Source organism: Tachyglossus aculeatus, chromosome 7 (genome assembly GCF_015852505.1).
Source record: "Tachyglossus aculeatus isolate mTacAcu1 chromosome 7, mTacAcu1.pri, whole genome shotgun sequence".
NCBI lineage: Eukaryota > Metazoa > Chordata > Mammalia > Monotremata > Tachyglossidae > Tachyglossus > Tachyglossus aculeatus.
Window position 1 is genome coordinate 559,309 of NC_052072.1, and position 23,150 is coordinate 582,458.

Genomic DNA, 23,150 nt, shown 5'->3' on the forward strand with positions numbered 1-23,150 from the left:
CTGTTTCAGGGGGTCCCCGGCGGGATGCCCGCCCCGGTGCCCGGCGGAGGGCCCCCCCCGGCAGCGCGCCCCGGTTTTCCCGCTCAGAGGTTGTGGGTTCAAATCCCGACTCCGCCAATTGTCAGCTGTGTGACTTTGGGCAAGTCACTTGACTTCTCTGGGCCTCAGTTCCCTCATCTGTAAAATGGGGATGAAGACCGTGAGCCCCCCCATGGGACAACCTGATCACCTTGTAACCTCCCCAGTGCTTAGAACAGTGCTTTGCACACAGTAAGATCATCATCATCATCATCAATCGTATTTATTGAGCGCTTACTATGCGCAGAGCACTGTACTAAGCGCTTGGGAAGTACAAATTGGCAACATATAGAGACAGTCCCTACCCAACAGTGGGCTCACAGCCTAGAAGGGGGAAGACTGAGACTTACAAGAAGTAAGATCTTCTTGTTTATCTTCTGTTCTAGCCATTGTTATTAATTATTACATTCCAAGATCTTCTTGTTTATCTTCTGTTCTAGCCATTGTTATTAATTATTACATTCCAAGATCTTCTTGTTTATCTTCTGTTCTAGTCATTGTTATTAATTATTACATTCCAAGATCTTCTTGTTGATCTTCTGTTCTAGCCATTGTTATATGTATATATGTTTGTACACATTTATTATGGAGAAGCAGCGTGGCTCAGTGGAAAAAGCCCGGGCTTTGGAGTCAGAGGTCATGGGTTCAAATCCCGGCTCCACCACTTGTCAACCGTGTGACTTTGGGCAAGTCACTTAACTTCTCTGGGCCTCAGTTCCCTCATCTGTAAAATGGGGATGAAGACTGTGAGCCCCACGTGGGACAACCTGATCACCTTGTAAATTCCCCAGCGCTTAGAACAGTGCTCTGCACATAGTAAGCGCTTAATAAATGCCATTATTATTATTACTCTATTTATTTATTTATTTTATTTGTACCTATCTATTCTAATTATTTTATTTTGTTAGCATGTTTGGTTTTGTTCTCTGTCTCCCCCTTTTAGACTGTGAGCCCACTGTTGGGTAGGGCCCGTCTCTAGATGTTGCCGACTTGGACTTCCCAAGCGCTTAGTCCAGTGCTCTGCACACAGTAAGCGCTCAATAAATACGATTGATTGATTGATTGGGTAGGGACCGTCTCTAGATGTTGCCGACTTGGACTTCCCAAGCGCTTAGTCCAGTGCTCTGCACACAGTAAGCGCTCAATAAATACGATTGATTGATTGATTGGGTAGGGACCGTCTCTATATGTTGCCAACTTGGACTTCCCAAGCGCTTAGTCCAGTGCTCTGCACACAGTAAGCGCTCAATAAATACGATTGATTGATTGATTGGGTAGGGACCGTCTCTAGATGTTGCCGACTTGGACTTCCCAAGCGCTTAGTCCAGTGCTCTGCACACAGTAAGCGCTCAATAAATACGATTGATTGATTGATTGATTAATACACGCTCACCAAGTGTCGGAACTCCACGGAAAGGCTCCCGTTGGCTGATTCCTCCATGTTCATGGCCTTCACGTGCGTCCCACACAGCACGAACCTGCGGTTGCTGGAAAACGGGGTCTCCGCCGGTCACGCGGACCACCCCCCACCCCCGGACACGACCGGGAGTCACGCGTGTCCCGTGTCCCCCGACCCGTCCCCCGACCTGGTGAATTTCCTACCTGACTGTGGAGACGTTCCTACAAGAAGACAACGAGAATAATAATAACGGTATTTGTTAAGCGCTTACGGCGTAGCTCGGTGGAAAAGAGCCCGGGCTTTGGAGTCAGAGGTCATGGGTTCAAATCCCAGCTCTGCCAACTGTCAGCTGTGTGTGACTTGGGGCAAGTCACTTCACTTCTCTGGGCCTCAGTGACCTCATCTGGAAAATGGGGATGAAGACCGGGAGCCCCACGTGGGACAACCTTTTAGACTGTGAGCCCACTGTTGGGTAGGGACTGTCTCTATATGTTGCCAATTTGTACTTCCCAAGCGCTTAGTACAGTGCTCTGCACATAGTAAGCGCTCAATAAATACGATTGATGATGATGATGACAACCTGATCACGCTGTAACCTCCCCAGCGCTTAGAACGGCGCTTTGCACATAGTAAGCGCTTAATAAATGCCATCATTATTATTATTATTATGGTCCGGGCACTGTACTAAGCACTGGGTTGGATACGAAGCATCGTGGCTCAGTGGAAAGAGTCCGCTTGGGAGTCAGAGGTCATGGGTTCTAATCCCGGCTCTGCCACTTGTCAGCTGTGTGACTTTGGGCAAGTCACTTCACTTCTCTGTGAGACTGTAGACTGTGAGCCCACTGTTGGGTAGGGACCGTCTCTATATGTTGCCAATTTGTACTTCCCAAGCGCTTAGTACAGTGCTCTGCACACAGTAAGCGCTCAATAAATATGATTGATTGATTGATTGATTGATTCTCTGCCTCAGTGACCTCATCTGGAAAATGGGATGAAGACTGTGAGCCCCAAGTGGGACGACCTTGATTACCTTGTATCCCCCCCAGAGCTTAGAACAGTGCTTGGCACATAGTAAGCGCTTAACAAATCAATCAATCGTATTTATTGAGCACTTACTGTGTGCAGAGCACTGTACTAAGCGCTTGGGAAGTACAAGCTGGCAACAAATACCAACATTATTACCAACATAAGCACTTAGTACAGTGCTCTGCATATAGTAATCGCTCAATAAATATGATTGATGATGATTATTATTATAAAAGAAAATCGGTTTGGACACAGTCCCGGTCCCACATAAGGCTCACAGTCTTAGTGTGGCTTAGCAGAAAGAGCCCAGATTTGGGAGTCAGAGGGTGTGGGTTCAAATCTCGGCTCCACCACTTGTCAACTGTGTGACTTTGGGCAAGTCACCTCACTTCTCTGGGCCTCAGTTCCCTCGTCTGTAAAATGGGGATGAAGACTGTGAGCCCCAAGTGGGACAACCTGATTACCTTTCATCTCTCCCAGCTTCTAGAACAGTGCTTGGCACATAATAAGCACTTAACAAATACCATTATTTTTATTATTATTGTTGCTGTTAATTTTACAGAGGAGGGAACTGAGGCCCAGAGAAGTGAAGTGACTTGTCCAAGGTCACCCAGCAGACGGGCAGCAGAGCCCTGAAATCCTGGGGAAACTCACTGGTTTCCCGCAGGCTCTCCAACTGGGCCGAACGCCCAGTGAACTGGATTCCTCTCTATCATCATCAATCGTATTTATTGAGCGCTTACTGTGTGCAGAGCACTGTACTAAGTGCTTGGGAAGTACAAGTTGGCAACAACTCTATGATAACCGTAGCCTCCTTCGGGGTAGCGGCCTCGCTTTGGTCTCGGTATTCTCTGCCAAGCGCTCAGTACAGCTCTCACCACACTGGAGGTAGGTGCCCACAACAGTGCTCTGCACAAAGAAGGCACCCAATACAGCACTCTCTGCCCAGGAGAACACATGCACATAGAAGACGCCCAGTATAGCAATCAATCAATCAATCGTATTTATTGAGCGCTTACTGCGTGCAGAGCACTGTACTAAGCGCTGGGGAAGTACAAGTTGGCAACATATAGAGACGGTCCCTACCCAACAGTGGGCTCACAGTCTAGAAGACTTTAGCACTCTGCGGACAGTAGGTGCCCAGTACAGCGTTCTGCACAAAATATTCATTCATTCATTCATTCATTCAATCATATTTACTGAGTGCTTACTGTGTGCAGGGCACTGTACTAAGCGCTGGGGAAGTACGAGTTGGCAACATATAGAGACGGTCCCCACCCAACAGTGGGCTCACAGTCTAGAAGACTTTAGCACTCTGCGGACAGTAGGTGCCCAGTACAGCGTTCTGCACAAAGTATTCATTCGTTCATTCATTCAATTGTATTTACTGAGTGCTTACTGTGTGCAGGGCACTGTACTAAGCGCTGGGGAAGTACAAGTTGGCAACATATAGAGACGGTCCCCACCCAACAGTGGGCTCACAGTCTAGAAGACTTTAGCACTCTGCGGACAGTAGGTGCCCAGTACAGCGTTCTGCACAAAGTATTCATTCATTCATTCAATCAATCGTATTTACTGAGTGCTTACTGTGTGCAGGGCACTGTACTAAGCGCTGGGGAAGTACAAGTTGGCAACATATAGAGACAGTCCCCACCCAACAGTGGGCTCACAGTCTAGAAGACTTTAGCACTCTGCGGACAGTAGGTGCCCAGTACAGCGTTCTGCACAAAGTATTCATTCGTCCATTCATTCAATTGTATTTACTGAGTGCTTACTGTGTGCAGGGCACTGTACTAAGCGCTTGGGAAGTACAAGTTGGCAACATATAGAGACGGTCCCCACCCAACAGTGGGCTCACAGTCTAGAAGACTTTAGCACTCTGCGGACAGTAGGTGCCCAGTACAGCGTTCTGCACAAAGTATTCATTCGTCCATTCATTCAATTGTATTTACTGAGTGCTTACTGTGTGCAGGGCACTGTACTAAGCGCTTGGGAAGTACAAGTTGGCAACATATAGAGACGGTCCCCACCCAACAGTGGGCTCACAGTCTAGAAGACTTTAGCACTCTGTGGACAGTAGGTGCCCAGTACAGTGTTCTGCACAAAGTATTCATTCATTCATTCATTCAATCATATTTACTGAGTGCTTACTGTGTGCAGGGCACTGTACTAAGCGCTTGGGAAGTACAAGTTGGCAACATATAGAGACGGTCCCTACCCAACAGTGGGCTCACAGTCTAGAAGACTTTAGCACTCTGCGGACAGTAGGTGCCCAGTACAGCGTTCTGCACAAAGTATTCACAAAGCAGCGTGGCTCAGTGGAAAGAGCCCGGGCTTTGGAGTCAGAGGTCGTGGGTTCAAATCCCGGCTCCACCACTTGTCAGCTGTGTGACTTTGGGCAAGTCACTTCACTTCTCTGGGCCTCAGTTCCCTCATCTGTCAAATGGGGATGAAGACTGTGAGCCCCCCGTGGGACAACCTGATCACCTTGTAACCTCCCCAGCACTTAGAACAGTGTTTTGCACATAGTAAGCGCTTAATAAATGCCATTATTATTATTATTATTATTCATTCATTCATTCAATTGTATTTACTGAGCGCTTACTGTGTGCAGGGCACTGTACTAAGCGCTTGGAAAATACAATTCAGCAATAGAGACAATCCCTGCCCACCCCAGGCTTGGGCTCTGCAGGCAACAGGGACCCAGTGAATGCAATCAATTTGATTTCATTTAAATCACCGTGTGTGCATGATTTCCAGATTTAACCTCTATTAAAGTGATTTGCCTCTTAACACATAGCACATAGTCTGATTCATTCATTCATTCATTCAATCGTATTTATTGAGCGCTTACTGTGTGCAGAGCACTGTACTAAGCGCTTGGGAAGTACAGGTTGGCAGCCACAGTGGGCAGAGTACAGCCAAGTGGCTTGTGGTGGGGAAAAGAAATAAAATTTGAACCTCTTGTTACTGTGATTAGCTTTGGTTAAAAAAAAAATTTGGTGACAAAGAAGTCAAACTACTAGCTACAATGAGATTTTTTAATGATCCACTACTTAATCAATGAATTTCATTTATAATAATAATAATGGAACTTGTTAAGCGCTTACTACGTGCAAAGCATTCATTCATTCATTCAATCGCATTTATTGAGCGCTTACTGTGGGCAGAGCACTGTACTAAGCGCTGGGGAAGTCCAAGTTGGCAACGTACAGAGACGGTCCCTACCCAACAGTGGGCTCACAGTCTAGAAGGGGGAGACAGAGAACAAAACCTATTAACAAAATAAAATAAATAGAATAAATATGTACGGGGAGACAGACAACAAAATATATTAACAAAATAGAATAAATATTCATCCAATCGTATTGAGCGCTTACTGATGGAGAAAATCTGATGGAGAAAAATCCGTAATTCTCAACAACCCGGTGAGTTTGTAAAGACTCCAATCAATCAATCAATCAATCGTATTTATTGAGCGCTTACTATGTGCAGAGCACTGTACTAAGCGCTTGGGAAATACAAATTGGCAACACATAGAGACAGTCCCTACCCAACAGTGGGCTGGGCCAGGGAGGGAGGTTCATCCGCTGGTCGAAGGGATGGGAGCGGCAATTTGTACTTCCCAAGCGCTTAGTACAGTGCTCGGCACATAGTAATCGCTCAATAAATACGATTGATGATGATGATTCGGCCGTTACCCCGATAAACACCCCCCGGCCCGGAGGGGCGATGCCTACCTGTCGATGGTGGCTTTCACTTTGAGCTGGCAGCTCAGCTCCGGCAGTTTAATCAGCATCCTGAAAGGGGGGAGAAGAGGGTTGGGGGAAACGTATTGCACTCTCCCGAGTGCTTAGTACAGTGCTCTGCGCTCAGTAAGCGGTCAATACATCCGATTGAATGATCTCTGAGCCACCCACAGGCCTCTCGACACTTCAGTCTCCGAGTGGGAGATATCAACCCGGCTGTATCATCCTCTCTCAAGCGCTCAGTACAGTATTCTACGGAGAAGCAGCGTGGCTCGGCGGAAAGAGCCCGGGCTTTGGAGTCAGAAGTCATGGGTTCAAATCCCGGCTCTGCCAACTGTCAGCTGTGTGACCGTGGGCAAGTCACTTCACTTCTCTGGGCCTCAGTTCCCTCATCTGTAAAATGGGGATTAAGACTGTGAGCCCCCTCCATGGGACAACCTGATCACCTTGTAACCTCCCCAGCGCTTAGAGCAGTGCTTTGCACATAGTAAGCGCCTAATAAATGCTATCATCATTATTATTATTATTATGGTGGCTTTCACTTTGAGCAGGCAGCTCAGCTCGGGCAGTTTAATCAGCATTCTGAAAGGAGGGAGAAGAACACGGTCTCTGTGAGGGTTGGGGGAGACGTATTACACTCTCCCGAGCGCTTAGTACAGTGCTCTGCGCTCAGTAAGCGGTCGATACATCCGATTGAATGAATGAATGATCTCTGAGCCACCCACAGGCCGCTCGACACTTCAGTCTCCGACTGGGAGATATCAACTCGGCTGTATCATCCTCTCTCAAGCGCTCAGTACAGTATTCTACGGAGAAGCAGCGTGGCTCAGCGGAAAGAGCACGGGCTTTGGAGTCAGAGGTCATGAGTTCAAATCCCGGCTCCACCAACTGTCAGCTTCACTTCTCTGGGCCTCAGTACCTCATCTGGAAAATGGGGATTAATTCATTCAATCGTATTTATTGAGCGCTTACCGTGTGCAGAGCACTGTACTAAGCGCTTAGGAAGTACAAGTTGGCAACATATAGAGACGGTCCCTACCCAACAGTGGTCTCACAGTCTAGATTAATAATAATAATTATGGTATTTGTTAAGCGCTTACTATGCGCAAAGCACTGTTCTAAGCGCTGGGGAGGTTACAAGGTGATCAGGTTGTCCCACAGGGCGCTCACAGTTTTAATCCCCATTTTCCAGATGAGGGAACTGGGGCCCAGAGAAGTGAAGTGACCTGCCCGAAGTCACACAGCTGACAGCTGGCGGAGCCCGGATTTGAACCCACGACCTCGGACTCCAAAGCCCGGGCTCTTTCCACTGAGCCATGCTGCTTCTGTGAGCCCCACGTGGGACAACCCGATGACCTTGTATCTCCCCCAGCGCTTAGAACGGTGCTTGGCACATAGTAAGCGCTTAACAAATGTCAAAATTATGATTATTATTGTGTAGTAAGCGCTCAAAAAAGGTGATTGACTGTCTGGGCGTCCCTGTTCTCCCCTGACAAGCTCCCACGGCCTCCGAGACCCCCTCGTGAGTCCCTGCACTGCCACCAGTCAGCTTCCACCGCATCCCCAGTGAGCTGCTGCCACACCACACTTGGCATCCACTACGCTGCCCACCCCACTGCGTCTCCAGTGAGTTCCGGCGCTTAGAACAGTGCCGGGCACGTAGTAAGCGCTTAACGAACACCGCCATCGTCACTGTTACTATTACCGCACTGCAACCGGCATCCACTGCGGCGCGGTGGCCCAAACCGTGGCCCCGGGGTGGCACAGCCCAGGAATTGGCGTCCAATAAGGGGGCAGTTCCCGCTGCATTTCCAGTGAGTTGCACGGTCTTTTAGACCGTGAGCCCACTGTTGGGTAGGGACTGTCTCTATATGTTGCCAATCTGTACTTCCCAAGCGCTTAGTACAGTGCTCTGCACGTAGTAAGCGCTCAATAAATACGATTGATGATGATGATGGCCAATCCCCCCGCGCCAGTCCGACAGGGCCGGGCCGTGCCCTCGCCTCCCTCTAGGCCCGAAAGCTCACTGTGGGTGGGGAAATGCGTCTGTTGCTGTGTTGTCCTCTCCCAGGCGCTCAGTACAGTGCCTTGCACACCGCAAGCGCTCAGGAAATAGCACCGGCTGACCGACCGACTGACCTTAGTTTCACGGTGAACTGGATGAGGGTCTTCAGGACCATCGGCCTCTGAGGGTGAGTGGGCATGCAGGGCTGTCGCTCAACCACGAGAGAGCTGGCGAAAGGAAACGGGGGCAACAGCGTTTCGTTTTTTTCGGTTTTCTGGTTTTTATTGTTTTTTTTTCTGACGGCATTTATTAAGCGCTTAATAATAATAATAATGATGGCATTTATTAAGCGCTTACTCTGTGCCCTTCTAAGCGCTGGGGTGGATACGAGCTGATCAGGTTGTCCCACGCGGGGCTCACAGTCTTCATCCCCGTTTTACAGATGAGGTCACTGAGGCCCGGAGAAGTGAAGTGACTTGCCCAAGGTCACCCAGCAGGCATGTGGCGGAGCCGGGATTCAAACCCATGACCTCTGACTCCAAAGCCCGGGCTCTTTCCACTGAGCCATGCTGCTTCCCCGTGCTTACTATGGGCAAAGCACTGTTCTAAACGCGGGGGAGGTTACAAGGTGATCAGGTTGTCCCACGGGGGGCTCACAGTCTTAATCCCCATTTTACAGATGAGGGAACTGAGGCACGGAGAAGTTAAGTTCTCTTAAGCGCTTAACACGTGGCAAGCACAGCTGCAAGGTACAAGTTAATTAGGTCGGACAAAGTCCCCCAGGTGGCTCAAGGGCTAAGTAGGAGGGAGAACAGGGATTGAATCCCCATTTTACAGCTGAGGAAACTGAGGCCCAGAGAAGTAAAGTGACCTGCCCGGCAAGCAGTTAATAATAATTACGGTGCTTGTAAAGCGCTTGCTATGCGTCAAGCGCTGTTCTAAGCGCTGGGGTAAATGCCAGTTAATAATAATGGCATTTATTAAGCGCTTACTATGTGCAAAGCACTGTTCTAAGTGCTGGGGAGGTTACAAGGTGATCAGGTTGTCCCACGGGGGGCTCACAGTCTTCATCCCCATTTTACAGATGAGGGAAGTGAGGCACGGAGAAGTTAAGTTCTCTTAAGCGCTTAACACGTGGCAAGCACAGTTGAAAGGTACAAGTTAATTAGGTCGGACAAAGTCCCCCAGCTGGCTCAAGGGCTAAGTAGGAGGGAGAACAGGGATTGAATCCCCATTTTACAGTTGAGGAAACTGAGGCCCAGAGAAGTAAAGTGACCTGCCCGGCAAGCAGTTAATAATAATTACGGTGCTTGTAAAGAGCTTGCTATGTGTCAAGCGCTGCTCTAAACGCTGGGGTAAATGCCAGTTAATAATAATAATAATGGCATTTATTAAGCGCTTACTATGTGCAAAGCACTGTTCTAAGCCCTGGGGAGGTTACAAGGTGATCAGGTTGTCCCACAGGGGGCTCACAGTCTTCATCCCCATTTTACAGATGAGGTAACTGAGGCCCAGAGAGTGAAGTGACTTGCTCAAAGTCACACAGCTGACAATTATCGGAGCCGGGATTTGAACCCATGACCTCTGACCCCAAAGCCCTTGCTCTTTCCACTGAGCCACGCTGCTTCTCTGTTAATCAGGTTGGGCAGGGCCCCTGTCCCACATGGGGCTCACAGTCTTCATCCCCATTTTACTTTAATTTAATTTGGATTAAATTTAGCTTTACTTCTATTTATTCTGATGACTTGACACCCATTCACATGTTCTGTTTTGTTGTCTGTCTCCCCCTTCTAGACTCTGAGCCCGTTGTCGGGTAGGGACCGTCTCCATATGTTCCCTTCCCAAGCGCTTAGTACAGTGCTCTGCACACAGCAAGCGCTCGATCAATACGATTGAATGAATGAATGAATGAATTTTACAGATGAGGGAACTGAGGCCCAGAGAAGTGCAAGTGACTTTCTCAAGGTCACACAGCAGACATGTGGCAGCAGAGAAGCAGTGTGGCTTAGTGGATAGAGCAGAAGCTTGGGAGTCAGAAAGTCGTGGGTTCTAATTCTGGCTTCGCCATTTAGTTTGCTGTGGGACCTTGGGCAAGTCAAGCCGCGTGGCTCCGTGGAAAGAGCTCGGGCTTTGGAGTCACAGGTCATGGGTTCAAATCCCGGCTCCACCAATGGTCAGCTGTGTGACTTTGGGCAAGTCACTTCACTTCTCTGGGCCTCAGTTACCTCATCTGTAAAATGGGGATTAAGACTGTGGGCCCCAACCTAATCACCTTGTAACCTCCCCAGCGCTTAGAACAGTGCTTTGCACATAGTAAGCACTTAATAAATGCCATCATTATTATTATTATTATTATTCTCTGAACCTCAGTTCCCTCATCTGGAAAATGGGGGTTAACGTTGCGAACCCCAGTGCTTAGAACAGTGCTTGGCATATAGTAAGTGCTTAACAAATGCCATCATTATTGTGTGACAGAGTCAGGATTCGAACTAGGGTCCTTCTGACTCCTAAACCCAGGTTCTTTCCACTAGATCTGACGGCTGTGGTTAAAATTTCAGCTTTAACGCTTTTTTAATTGGTGACTGCCTTTAATAATAATAATAATAATGATGATGATGATGGCATTTGTTAAGCGGTTACTATGTGTGAAGCACTGTTCTAAGCGCTGGGGGGGATACAAGGTGATCAGATTGTCCCATGTGGGGCTCACAGTCTTAATCCCCATTTTACAGATGAGGGAACTGGAGCTCAGAGAAGTTAAGTGACTTGCCCAAGGTCACACAGCAGACAGGTGGCGGAGCCAGGATTCGAACCCACGAGCTCTGACTCCAAAGCCCGGGCTCTTTCCACTGAGCCACTACTATATGTATTATAATAAAATTTCCCTCTATTAGAGGTTGTCTCCTTACTCATAAGGGCTGACCCTCTTATGAGTAGCTAATAAGTTTACGGGCAATGTAAAGTATTGAGAAATAAACTTATTGTTGAACTTAAATTCATTTTTTGGTTTTGGTTATCACTATTTATTTATCTTACTTGTACATATCTATTCTATTTATTTTATTTTGTTAGTACGTTTGGTTTTGTTGTCTGTCTCCCCCTTCTAGACTGTGAGCCCGCTGTTGGGTAGGGACCGTCTCTATGTGTTGCCGACTTGTACTTCCCAAGTGCTTAGTATAGTGCTCTGCACACAGTAAGTGCTCAATAAATACGATTGATTGATTGATTGATTAAATCCGGTTGATTTTTTTCCCTCTACTATAGAGTCATCCCACTATTTTGCGACATAGACGGGTTCATTCTAATAAATTGCTCGACAGACTGGATGCTGACCCTGCTGAATGCCCGGCCGGGGATCCGGTCAATCAATCAATCGTATTTATTGAGCGCTTACTGTGTGCAGAGCACTGGACTAAGCGCTTGGGAAGTCCAAGTTGGCAACATCTAGAGACGGTCCCTACCCAACAGCGGGCTCACAGTCGTCACCATCCTGGCAGGAAAGGGCGGCACCTGGAGCACGGGGCCTCCTAGATCCTCGGGAAGGCCGGTGGCTGCGGAAGTCGCCGCTTTGGACTCGGGATCAAGAGGAGAAGTTCTGCTCCTCTACCCGGCAGCTCCCTACTCGCTTTTGTTTTCATTATGTGAAGTGCATATTTGTCCTTGTCCCTTTAGGCTGTTTCGGTGTTTCGCTGTTGTCTGTCTCCAGTCCTCCCCCCATGTCTATATTCAAAGATGGTGAGCCCTTGTGGGACAGGGTCCGTATACCTCCCGCCTGTGCACGTTCCCAGCACTTAGCACAGTGCTCAGCCCACGGTAAACGCTTAATAAATCCCATTACTACTACTGAAAGGGATTTAGTGAACATTCAGAAACTCCTCACCCTGGGCTTCAAGGCTGTCCATCACCTCGCCCCCTCCTACCTCACCTCCCTTCTCTGCTTCTCCAGCCCAGCCCGCACCTTCTGCTCCTCCACCGCTAATCTCCTCACCGTACCTCGTTCTCGCCTGTCCCGCCATCGACCCCCGGCCCACGTCATCCTCCGGGCCTGGAATGCCCCCAATCCCTCTGCCCATCCGCCAAGCTCGCTCTCTTCCTCCCTTCAAGGCCCTGCTGAGAGCTCACCTCCTCCAGGAGGCCTTCCCACACTGAGCCCCTTCCTTCCTCTCCCCCTCGTCCCCCTCTCCATCCCCCCTGCCTTACCTCCTTCCCTTCCCCACAGCACCTGTATATATGTATATATGGTTGTACATATTCATTACTCTATTTATTTATTTATTTATTTATTTATTTATTTATTTATTTATTTATTTATTTTACTTGTACATTTCTATCCTATTTATTTTATTTTGTTGGTATGTTTGGTTCTGTTCTCTGTCTCCCCCTTTTAGCCTGTGAGCCCACTGTTGGGTAGGGACTGTCTCTATGTGTTGCCAATTTGTACTTCCCAAGCTCTTAGTACAGTGCTCTGCACACAGTAAGCGCTCAATAAATACGACTGATTGATTGATTTATTGATCAAAGCCACGGAGAGAAAATGTCAACTAATAACAATAACTGCGGTTGTTTAGCACTTGGTGCCGAGCACTGTACGAAGCGCCGTGGCAGATGCTAGATCATCGGGTCCTTCACGGGGCTCACGGTCTAAGCACGAGGAAATAATAATGATGATGGCATTTATTAAGCGCTATGTGCAAAGCAGCGGAATCCCCATTTTGTGGATGAGGGAACTGAGGTACAGAGAAGTGAAGCGACTTGCCCAAGGTCACGCAGCGGGTTTGCGGTGGAACCCGGACGTAAACCCAGGGCTTCTGAGTCCGAAGCCTGAGCTCTTTTTCACTAGGCCACGCTCTCTCTTCTCAAAACAAGGCCACCCACTGCAACTGGGCCCAAATAACTGAATGGAGTTCTCAGGAAATGCCGCCACTTCCGAGGCATCAGGAAACGGTCATCCGGGCTGGAAAATACAACTCCGTGGGAAAGGGGCCGCAGGGGGAGGGAGGGGAATCGTATTTATTGAGCGCTTACTGTGTGCAGAGCACTGTACTAAGCGCTTGGGAAGTACAAAGTTGGCAACAAGCGACCCCCGGGCTGGTGCCACCCCCAGCGTCCTGCTCAGCCGGGGTGGGGCAAGGAGCCCGCGCTTCCCGGTCAGCGGGGTGATCGCAGCGTGGCTCGGTGGAAAGAGCCCGGGCTTGGGAGTCAGAGGTCATGAGTTCAAATCCCGACTCCGCCAATTGTCAGCTGTGCGACTTTGGGCAAGTCACGTCACTTCTCTGGGCCTCAGTGACCTCATCTGGAAAATGGGGATGAAGACCGTGAGCCCCGGGTGGGACAACCTGATCACCTTGCATCCCCCCAGAGCTTAGAACAGTGCTTTGCACATAGTAAGCGCTTAACAAATACCATCATTATTATTGAGAAGCAGCTTGGCTCAATGGAAAGAGCCCGGGCTTGGGAGTCAGAGGTCATGGGTTCAAATCCAGGCTCCGCCAACTGTCAGCTGTGTGATTTTGGGCAAGTCAGGGCTTGGGAGTCAGAGGTCATGGGTTCAAATCCAGGCTCCGCCAACTGCCAGCTGTGTGACTTTGGGCAAGTCACTTCGCTTCGCGGTGCCTCAGTTACCTCATCTGCAAAATGGGGGTGAAGACTGTGAGCCCCACATGGGACAACCTGATCGCCTCGTATCCCCCCCAGTGCTTAGAACAGTGCTTTGTATATAGTAAGCGCTTAACAAATACCATCATTATTATTTGAGAAGAAGCTTGGCTCAATGGAAACAGCCCGGGCTTGGGAATCAGAGGTCATGGGTTCAAATCCAGGCTCCGCCAACTGTCAGCTGTGTGATTTTGGGCAAGTCAGGGCTTGGGAGTCAGAGGTCATGGGTTCAAATCCAGGCTCCGCCAACTGCCAGCTGTGTGACTTTGGGCAAGTCACTTCGCTTCGCGGTGCCTCAGTTACCTCATCTGCAAAATGGGGGTGAAGACTGTGAGCCCCACATGGGACAACCTGATCGCCTCGTATCCCCCCCAGCGCTTAGAACAGTGCTTTGCATATAGTAAGCGCTTAACAAATGCCATCATTATTATTATTACTGCCTCCAATAGGGAGGGGGTTTGGGAGGACGAGGGCAACCCCCAGGTTCCCGTGAGGGCCGGGAAGCCGGGAGTCATCATCATCATCATCATCGATCGTATTTATTGAGCGCTTACTGGGTGCAGAGCACTGTACTAAGCGCTTGGGAAGTACAAATTGGCAACATATAGAGACAGTCCCTACCCAACAGTGGGCTCACGGTCTAAAAGTCCACCAGCGAGGGGCCGTGCCCAGGTCCCGGGCGGGCCGAGGGGGCACGTACTTCCGAAAGAGGCTGTAGGTGAGGAAATCGGCCCTGTCCTGCAGGTGCGGCCTCTGCAGCGGGATGGGGTCGCCATCGTAGGTCACCTTGGTGAACAGCTCGTCCAGCTTGTCCAGCTGCCGGCGCACCTGGAACAGGGTCTCCGCCAGCGGCGTGAAACTGCCGGGGCGGGGGACACGGGGACGGTCAGCCCAGCCACGTGGCCTCCTTTGGATGCCCCCGACTTCCCGGGGTCCCCACCGCCGAGGCCCCTGACCACTGATTGACAGCCCAGACCCGCCGCCGCCCCCCACCCCAAGCCCCTTGACCCCTCTGGGCCAGGGGCCGGAGGCCGGAGCCGGGGGCTCACCAGTTCTGCAGCTGGTCCAGCCCGCCGGGCAGCGGCCCCCCAATGCAGGCGATCTGCTGCCTCCGCTTCCAGTCCAGCAACTCTTCCACCAGCAGGCCGTCCATCAGCGCGCCCACCTCGTTCACCACCTGCGCCATCTTGGCCAGGACTTCCTGGGCCGGCAGACGGTCAGGGGGTCGGGGTCAGAGGGCCCGATCCCGGCCGAGGGGCAAAAATCATCATCAATCGTATTTATTGAGCGCTTACCGGGTGCAGAGTGCATCTAGCTTTACTTCTACTTATTCTGACGACTTGACACCTGTCCACGTGTTTGGTTTTGTTGTCCGTCTGCCCCTTCTAGACTGTGAGCCCACTGTTGGGTAGGGACCGTCTCTATATGTTGCCGACTTGTACTTCCCAAGCGTATAGTACAGTGCTCTGCACACAGTAAGCGCTCAATAAATACGATTGAATGAATGAATTTCTATTTCTTCTGACGACTTGACACCTGTCTCCGTGTTTTGTTTTGTTGTCTGTCTCCCCCTTCTAGACTGGGAGCCCGTTGTTGGGTAGGGACCATCTCTATATGTCGCTGACTTGTACTTCCCAAGCGCTTAGTACAGTGCTCTGCACACAGTAAGCGCTCAATAAATACGATTGAATGAATGAATGAATGCAGAGCACTGTACTAAGTGCTTGGGAAGTCCAAGTTGGCAACATATAGAGACGGTCCCTACCCAACAGTGGGCTCACAGTCTAAAATCGCATGGGGAGCGTCCTTCAGCTGGCTACAGAGCCACACGCCCCCTGCCCCCCCATAATAATAATAATGGTATTTGTTAAGCACTTACTATGTGCAAAGCACTGTTCCAAGCGCTGGGGAGATTACAAGATAATCAGGTTGTCCCCCGGGGGGCTCACGGTTTTGATCCCCATTTTCCAGATGAGGTAACTGAGGCCCAGAGAAGTGAAGTGACTTGCCCAAAGCCACACAGCTGACGGTTGGCAGAGCTGGGATTTGAACCCATGACCTCGGACTCCAAAGCCCGGGCTCTTTCCACTGAGCCACGCTGCTTCTCTAATAATAATAATAATAATTGAGCCCACTGTTGGGTAGGGACTGGCTCTATATGTTGCCAACTTGTACTTCCCAAGTGCTTAGTACAGTGCTCTGCACACAGTAAGCACTCAATAAATACGATTGATTGATTGATTGATTAATAATCCCCATTATTCCCGAGTCCATTTCAGCCAGTGAGAATAATAATAATAATAATTTTGGTATTTGTTAAGCGCTTACTATGGGCAAAGCACTGTTCTAAGCGCTGGGGAGGATACGAGGTGATCAGGTGGTCCCACGTGAGGCTCACAATCTTAATCCCCATTTTACAGATGAGATAACGGAAGCACAGAAGTGAAGTGACTTGCCCGAGGTCACACAGCTGGCAAGCGGCGGAGCTGGGATTTGAACCCATGACCTCTGACTCCCAAACCCGGGCTCTAGCCACTGAGCCACGCTGCTTCTCGTGACTTTGGACTGTTGACGGCTTGTCCTTATGCCCACGGAGAGCCAAAAATGACCCCAGGGTCCCGGGTCTGACCGGAGCAATGAGGGGGTTCAGGGAGCTCTCGCTCTGGGCTAAACGCTGTGCTCAGCACTGGGGTGGATAAAGGGTCAGTGGATTGGACTCTTCCTACAAATTTTACAGAGGAAGAAATTGAGGCCCAGAGAAGTTGGGTGCCTTATCCAAGATCACACAGCAGTTATAATAATAATAATAATAATAATGATGGCATTTGTTAAGCGCTTACTATGTGCACAGCACTGTTCAAAGCGCTGGGGGAAGTGTCGCCTAAACACATTTCTCAACAGAGAAGCAGCATGGCTTAGTGGAAAGGGCATGGATTTGGGAGTCAGAGGACGTGGGTTCTAATCCCGGCTCTGCCACTTGTCTGCTGTGTGACCTCGGGCAAGTCACTTCACTTCTCTGGGCCTCAGTTCCCTCATCTGTAAAATGGGGATGAAGACCGTGAGCCCCACGGGGCACAACCTGAATCATTCATTCATTCAATCGCATTTATTCATCATCAATCGTATTTATTGAGCGCTTACTACGTGCAGAGCACTGTACTAAGCGCTTGGGAAGTACAAATTGGCAACATATAGAGACAGTCCCTACCCAACAGTATTTATTGAGCGCTTACTGTGTGCAGAGCACTGGACTAAGCGCTTGGGAAGTCCAAGTCGGCCACATATAGAGACGGTCCCTACCCAACAACAGGCTCACAGTCTAGAAGGGGGAGACAGACAACATAACAAAACTGATTGCCTTGTATCTACCCCAGCGCTTAGAACACTGCCTGGCACATAGTAAGCACTTAACAAATATCATAATTAATTAATTAATAGGTAAGTGTGAGCGGTCACGAATAATTCTGGGTTGGCACAAATGAGAAACGGTCCGCTAGCCTAAGGCGTGTCCATGCTCTTTTCTTTCTGCAGGTCAATAATATCTACGGGGAACCAAATGACTGCTGCCGTGAGCACAAGGCTGACCTGGGGTTGGCTCCCTGCACTCTACTGGATGCAGTAGGCGCTCAATAAATAATAATATTTTTTATTTATTTAATATTATAATAATCATATCATATTATATTTATTATATTATATCATATTATACCATATCACATCACATTATAATATAATATAATATTATAATATCATATTATAATATAATATAATATTATATTATATCATATCACACCACATTATAATATAATATAATATAATATTATAATATAATGCAGTTATATTATATTATATTATATTATATTATATTATATTATATTATATTATATTATAATATTATCTTATATTATATTATATTATATAAATATTACAATATTTACTATTATTATTTATTTATATATTATTTATATCCCCCTCATCCCCCTCTCCATCCCCCCCCAACCTTACCTCCTTCCCTTCCCCACAGCACCTGTATATATGTATATCTGTTTGTACATATTTATTACTCTATTTACTTATTTATTTATTTTACTTGTACATATCTATTCTATTTATTTTATTTTGCTAGTATGTTTGGTTTTGTTCTCCGTCTCCCCCTTTCAGACTGTGAGCCCACTGTTGGGTAGGGACTGTCTCTATATGTTGCCGACTTGGACTTCCCAAGCGCTTAGTACAGTGCTCTGCACACAGTAAGCGCTCAATAAATACGATTGATGATGATGATGATGATGATGAATAATAATTACTGCGGTATTTGTTAAGTGCTTACTATGAGCCAGACGCGCTGGGGTGGATACAAGCAAATCGAGTTGGACACAGTCCCTGTCCCATGTGGGGCTCACAGTCTTCATCCCCATTTTACAGATGAGGGAAGTGAGGCCCGGAGAAGTGAAAGCGACTTGCCCAAGGTACCACAGCAGACAGGTGGCGGAGCCGGGATTAGAACCCATGACCTTCTGACTCACAGGCTCGGGCTTTTCCACTACACCAGGCTCTTCCCCTCCTGTTTCCCAGAATTTCTGGTGGACAGCGGCCTGGGGCCCGGCCACGCTCTGCCCCTTGGACCCACTGCGGGCCACTTGACCTCTGTGGGCCTCAGTTTCCTCATCAGTAAAATGGGGCTCCGATCGCCACTCTCTTTAATGGTCAGATCGGCGAGGGACAGGGGGTGGTTCTGATCTCCCCGAATCCACTCCCCCCCAATATGTAGCTTGGCACAGAGACCCCCACAACTCTGCAAATGAAAAGCTGGCGGGGTGGCCTAGTGGATAGAGAACAGGTGGGAACCAGCGTGGCTCAGTGGAAAGAGCCCGGGCTTTGGAGTCAGAGGTCATGGGTTCGAATCCCGGCTCCGCCAATTGCCAGCTGTGTGACTTTGGGCAAGTCGCTTCACTTCTCTGGGCCTCAGTTCCCTCATCTGTAAAATGGGGATGAAGATTGTGAGCCCCCCGTGGGACAACCTGATCACCTTGGAACCTCCCCAGCGCTTAGAACAGTGCTTTGCACATAGTAAGCGCTTAATAAATGCTATTATAAACAGGCCTGGGAGTCAGAGGCCCTGGGTTCTAATCCCAGCTCCGCCACTTGTCTGCTGTGTGACCTTGGGCAAATCACTTCACTTCTCTCTGCCTCAGTGACCTCATCTGTACAATGGAGATTGAGTCTGTGAGCCCCATGTGGGACAGGAACTGTGTCCAACCTGATTGCTCTGTACCTACCTCAGTGTTTAGAACAGTGCCCGGCACGTAGTAAGCGCTTAACAAATACCACAATCATTATTATTATTATTTTTGTTGCTGTTGTTCTTATTATTCTCATTATTGAGAAGCAGCATGGCATAGTGGATAGAGCCCGGGCTTAGGAGTCAGAAAGTCATGGGTTCTAATTCCGGCTCTTCCACTTGTCTGCTGGGTGACTTTGGGCAAGTCACTTCTCAGTGGAAAGAGCCCGGGCTTTGGAGTCAGAGGTCAGGGGTTCAAATCCCGGCTCCGCCAATTGTCAGCTGTGTGACTTTGGGCAAGTCACTTCACTTCTCTGTGCCTCTGTTACCTCATCTGTAAAATGGGGATAATAATAATAATAATAATGACATTTATTAAGCGCTTACTATGTGCAAAGCACTGTTCTAAGCGCTGGGGAGGTTACAAGGTGACCAGGTTGTCCCACGGGGGGCTCACAGTCTTCATCCCCATTTGACAGATGAGGGAACTGAGGCACAGAGAAGTGAAGTGACTTGCCCAAGGTCACCCAGCTGACAATTGGCGGAGCTGGGATTTGAACCCATGCCCTCTGACTCCAAAGCCTGGGCTCTTTCCACTGAGCCACGCTGAGGATGAAGACTGTGAGCCCCCCGTGGGCCCACCTGATCACCTTGTAACCTCCCCAGCGTTTAGAACAGTGTTTTGCACATAGTAAGCACTTAATAAATGCCATTATTATTATGATTATTCTCTGGGCCTCAGTTCCCTCATCTGTAAAATGGGGATTGAGGCTGGGAGTCCCACATGGGACAGGGACGGCGTCCAACCTGATTTGCTTGTATCCACCCCAGGGCTCAGTACAGTGTCGGGCACATAGTAAACGCTTAACCAATACCACAATTATTATTATTATTATTAGATGCCCCGTTCCCCCCGCAGCCCCTGCTGGAGCAATGGGCCCCGAGCAGCCCTGGGAAGGGGTCTGGGGGTCCGGAGGCCGCCCCCTCAATCAATCAATCGTATTTATTGAGCGCTTACTGTGTGCAGAGCACTCCCCACCTTTCTCTTGAAGTCCAGAGTGTTGAGCATGCCCTGCAGGGCTACAACTTCTTGCTTCATGAGGACACTGTTCTTGTCGCCTTGGTCTGCGAGAAGACAAGGGTGGAGGGTGGGGGACAGAGGGTGGCCCTGGGGTCCGCAGGGCAGGCGGTCCACGGTCCGGAGGCGAGAGGAAGCGGGAGCTGGGGAGCCCCGGGGGAGCGGGACCCTCCTAGCAATCAGACTTCCCATTCCCACTCGCCCCCCAACATCTTGTTTCCTGGAATTCCCGGCAAGGCCTGCCAGAAAATCCATCCGTTTGTGAGTTAGTTCATACCTTCATTCATTCAATCATATTTATTGAGCACTTACCGTGTGCAGAGCACTGTACTAAGCACTTGGGAGAGGACAATACAATAATAAAGAGACACATTCCCTGGCCCAAGCTCTCCCTCTGTGGGGGGAGAGGGAGGTGATTTCCTGGATACTAGGGCATCCTTTCCCGCATTTCCAAGAGCCGGGTGGCAGAGCTGGGACCTGGCCTGGGGACGGAGGGACAGGCTGGGGCCAGGACCCCGATTTCTGGCCCATTTAGGTTCCTAGCCAGAGAAGCAGCGTGGCTCGGTGGAAAAGAGCCCGGGCTTTGGAGTCAGAGGTCATGGGTTCAAATCCCGGCTCCTCCAACCGTCGGCTGTGTGACTTTGGGCAAGTCACTTCACTTCTCTGGGCCTCAGTTACCTCATCTGTAAAATGGGGATTAGAACTGTGAGTCCCCCGTGGGACAACCTGATCACCTTTAACCTCCCCAGCGCTTAGAACAGTGCTTTGCACATAGTAAGCGCATAATAAATGCCATTAAAAAAAAAAAAGTCCTTCCTTCTGTGCTTCCCAAGTCCCTCCTGCTGCAATTGCGGCCTGTAGCTCAGCAGATGTGGTGAGCACCGCCCGGCTAACTTGGGGATGGGAAAACCCATTCCCTGGACCCCTCCTGGAACCATGGCTAACGAAATTTCCCTTCCGATTGCCCCAAGGAAGTCGAACATTCAATCCCCGCCTCCTTCGACCTCATTCCCACCCCCCCCAGGATCCGTCTCTAAATTATATTTCTTGAATTTGCGGTCTAAAGTAACAATAGTAGGATCTGTATTTTCCCACTGGGTGCTGTGCATTATGCTAAGAACTTGCTTAAGTAATAGTAATGAATGTGGTATTTGTTAAGCACTTATTAGGTGCCAAGCATTGTGCTTTGCACATAGTAAGCGCTTAATAAATGCCATCATTATTATTATTATTACTGAGCACTGGGATAGATAGCAGACAAAATATAACGACAACTTGTACTTCCCAAGCGCTTAGTACAGCGCTCTGCACACTGTAAGCGCTCAATAAATACGACTGAATGAATGAATGAATGAACGACAGAACACGAGATGTGTTCCCTGTCTACAGGAGTTTCTACTCTGCTGATCTGCAGCTACAACAGAAGCAGAGTCAGAAGGTCCTGGGTTCTAATCCCGACTCCACCACTTGTCTGCTTGTGACCTTGGGCAAATCGCTTCATTTCTCTTTGCCTCAGTTCATCTGTAAAGTGGGGATTAAGACAGTGAACCCCATGTGGGACACGGACTGTGTCCAACCTGATTAGTGGATATCTACCCCAGCACTTAGTACAGTGCCTGGCACGTAGTAAGAGCTTAAAACCCCCTCTAGACTGTCAGCTCACTGTGGGCAGGGAGTGTGTCTGTTTATTTTCCTATTGTCCTCTCCCAAGCGCTTAGGTCAGTGCTCTGCACACAGTAAGCACTCAATAAATACGACCGACTGACTAACTTTGGGAATACTATAAAAGAAACTCCAAAAAACAGGAAGTGTCTGCTCCGAGTTGGTGCATCATCATCAATCGTATTTATTGAGCGCTTACTGTGTGCAGAGCACTGTACTAAGCGCTTGGGAAGTACAAGTTGGCAACATATAGAGACAGTCCCTACCCAGCAGTGGGCTCACAGTCTAAAAGGTGTATCTATCCATCCGCCCAGCACAGTGCTCTGACACAGAGTAATTATAATAATAATAATGATGATGATAATAATAATGAAGAAGAAGAAAGAAGAAGAAGAAAGAAGAAGAAAGAAGAAGAAAGAAGAAAGAAGAAGGAAGAAAGAAGAAGAATAAAAAGAAGAAGAAGAAGAAGAAGAAGAAGAAGAAGAAGAAGAAGAAGAAGAAGGAGAAGAAGAAGAAGAAGGAGAAGAAGAAGAAGAAGAAGAAGAAGAAGCTCTGAATCAATGCCATCGTCCTAACGGTCAGAACCAGGGGTGGGGGATGGGGAGAGCTCACTCTGGGCAGGAATGTGTCTTTTTGTTATTGTGTTGTTCTCTCCCAAGCGCTTAGTACAGTGAGAAGCAGCGTGGCTCAGTGGAAAGAGCCCGGGCTTTGGAGTCAGAGGTCACGGGTTCGAATCCCGGCTCTGCCACATGTCCGCTGTGTGACCTTGGGCAAGCCACTTAACTGCTGTGAGCCTCAGTTCCCTCATCTGTAAAATGAGGATTAAGACTGTGAGCCCCACGTGGGACAACTTGATCCATTGGATCCCCCCAGCGCTTAGGACAGTGCTTTGCACATAGTAAGCGCTTAACAGATGCCACCATTAGTATTATTATTATTATTATTATTACAGTGCTTTGCACGCAGGAAGTGCTCAATAAATATAATTGACTGAATGAGAGGGGTAGCCAGGAAAGCAAGCGGGAGGAAACGGGCCCGGACGGCCCGAGCCTAGGAGGTCCAGTACATCCCACCACGGTCCACCGCTTCCTCCGGCCCCGAGGGGCCGTGGCGGGGAGGGGAGACACTTACCAAAGCCCTGGATGGTTTTGTACCTGAAGTCAAACTCATCTTGCAGGTCTTCCAAGAATTTGACGTCTTGTTCCGTCATCTTTTCAGAA

The 23,150-nt window shown here is 48.9% G+C and overlaps 1 protein-coding gene across 1 annotated transcript in view; it reads right to left on the bottom strand.

The window, feature by feature from the left end:
- STAT4 (signal transducer and activator of transcription 4) overlaps positions 1-23,150 on the bottom strand; it is a 95,127-nt gene that overhangs the window by 36,695 nt on the left and 35,282 nt on the right. The window contains exons 5-12 of the mRNA XM_038749048.1: positions 23,062-23,140; positions 20,230-20,315; positions 14,962-15,113; positions 14,613-14,771; positions 8,392-8,484; positions 6,244-6,303; positions 1,681-1,698; positions 1,472-1,565 (exon numbers count right to left, since the gene is read on the bottom strand). Coding sequence (XP_038604976.1) covers positions 1,472-1,565; positions 1,681-1,698; positions 6,244-6,303; positions 8,392-8,484; positions 14,613-14,771; positions 14,962-15,113; positions 20,230-20,315; positions 23,062-23,140 — 741 coding nt within the window. The remainder of the gene's footprint in view (positions 1-1,471; positions 1,566-1,680; positions 1,699-6,243; positions 6,304-8,391; positions 8,485-14,612; positions 14,772-14,961; positions 15,114-20,229; positions 20,316-23,061; positions 23,141-23,150) is intronic.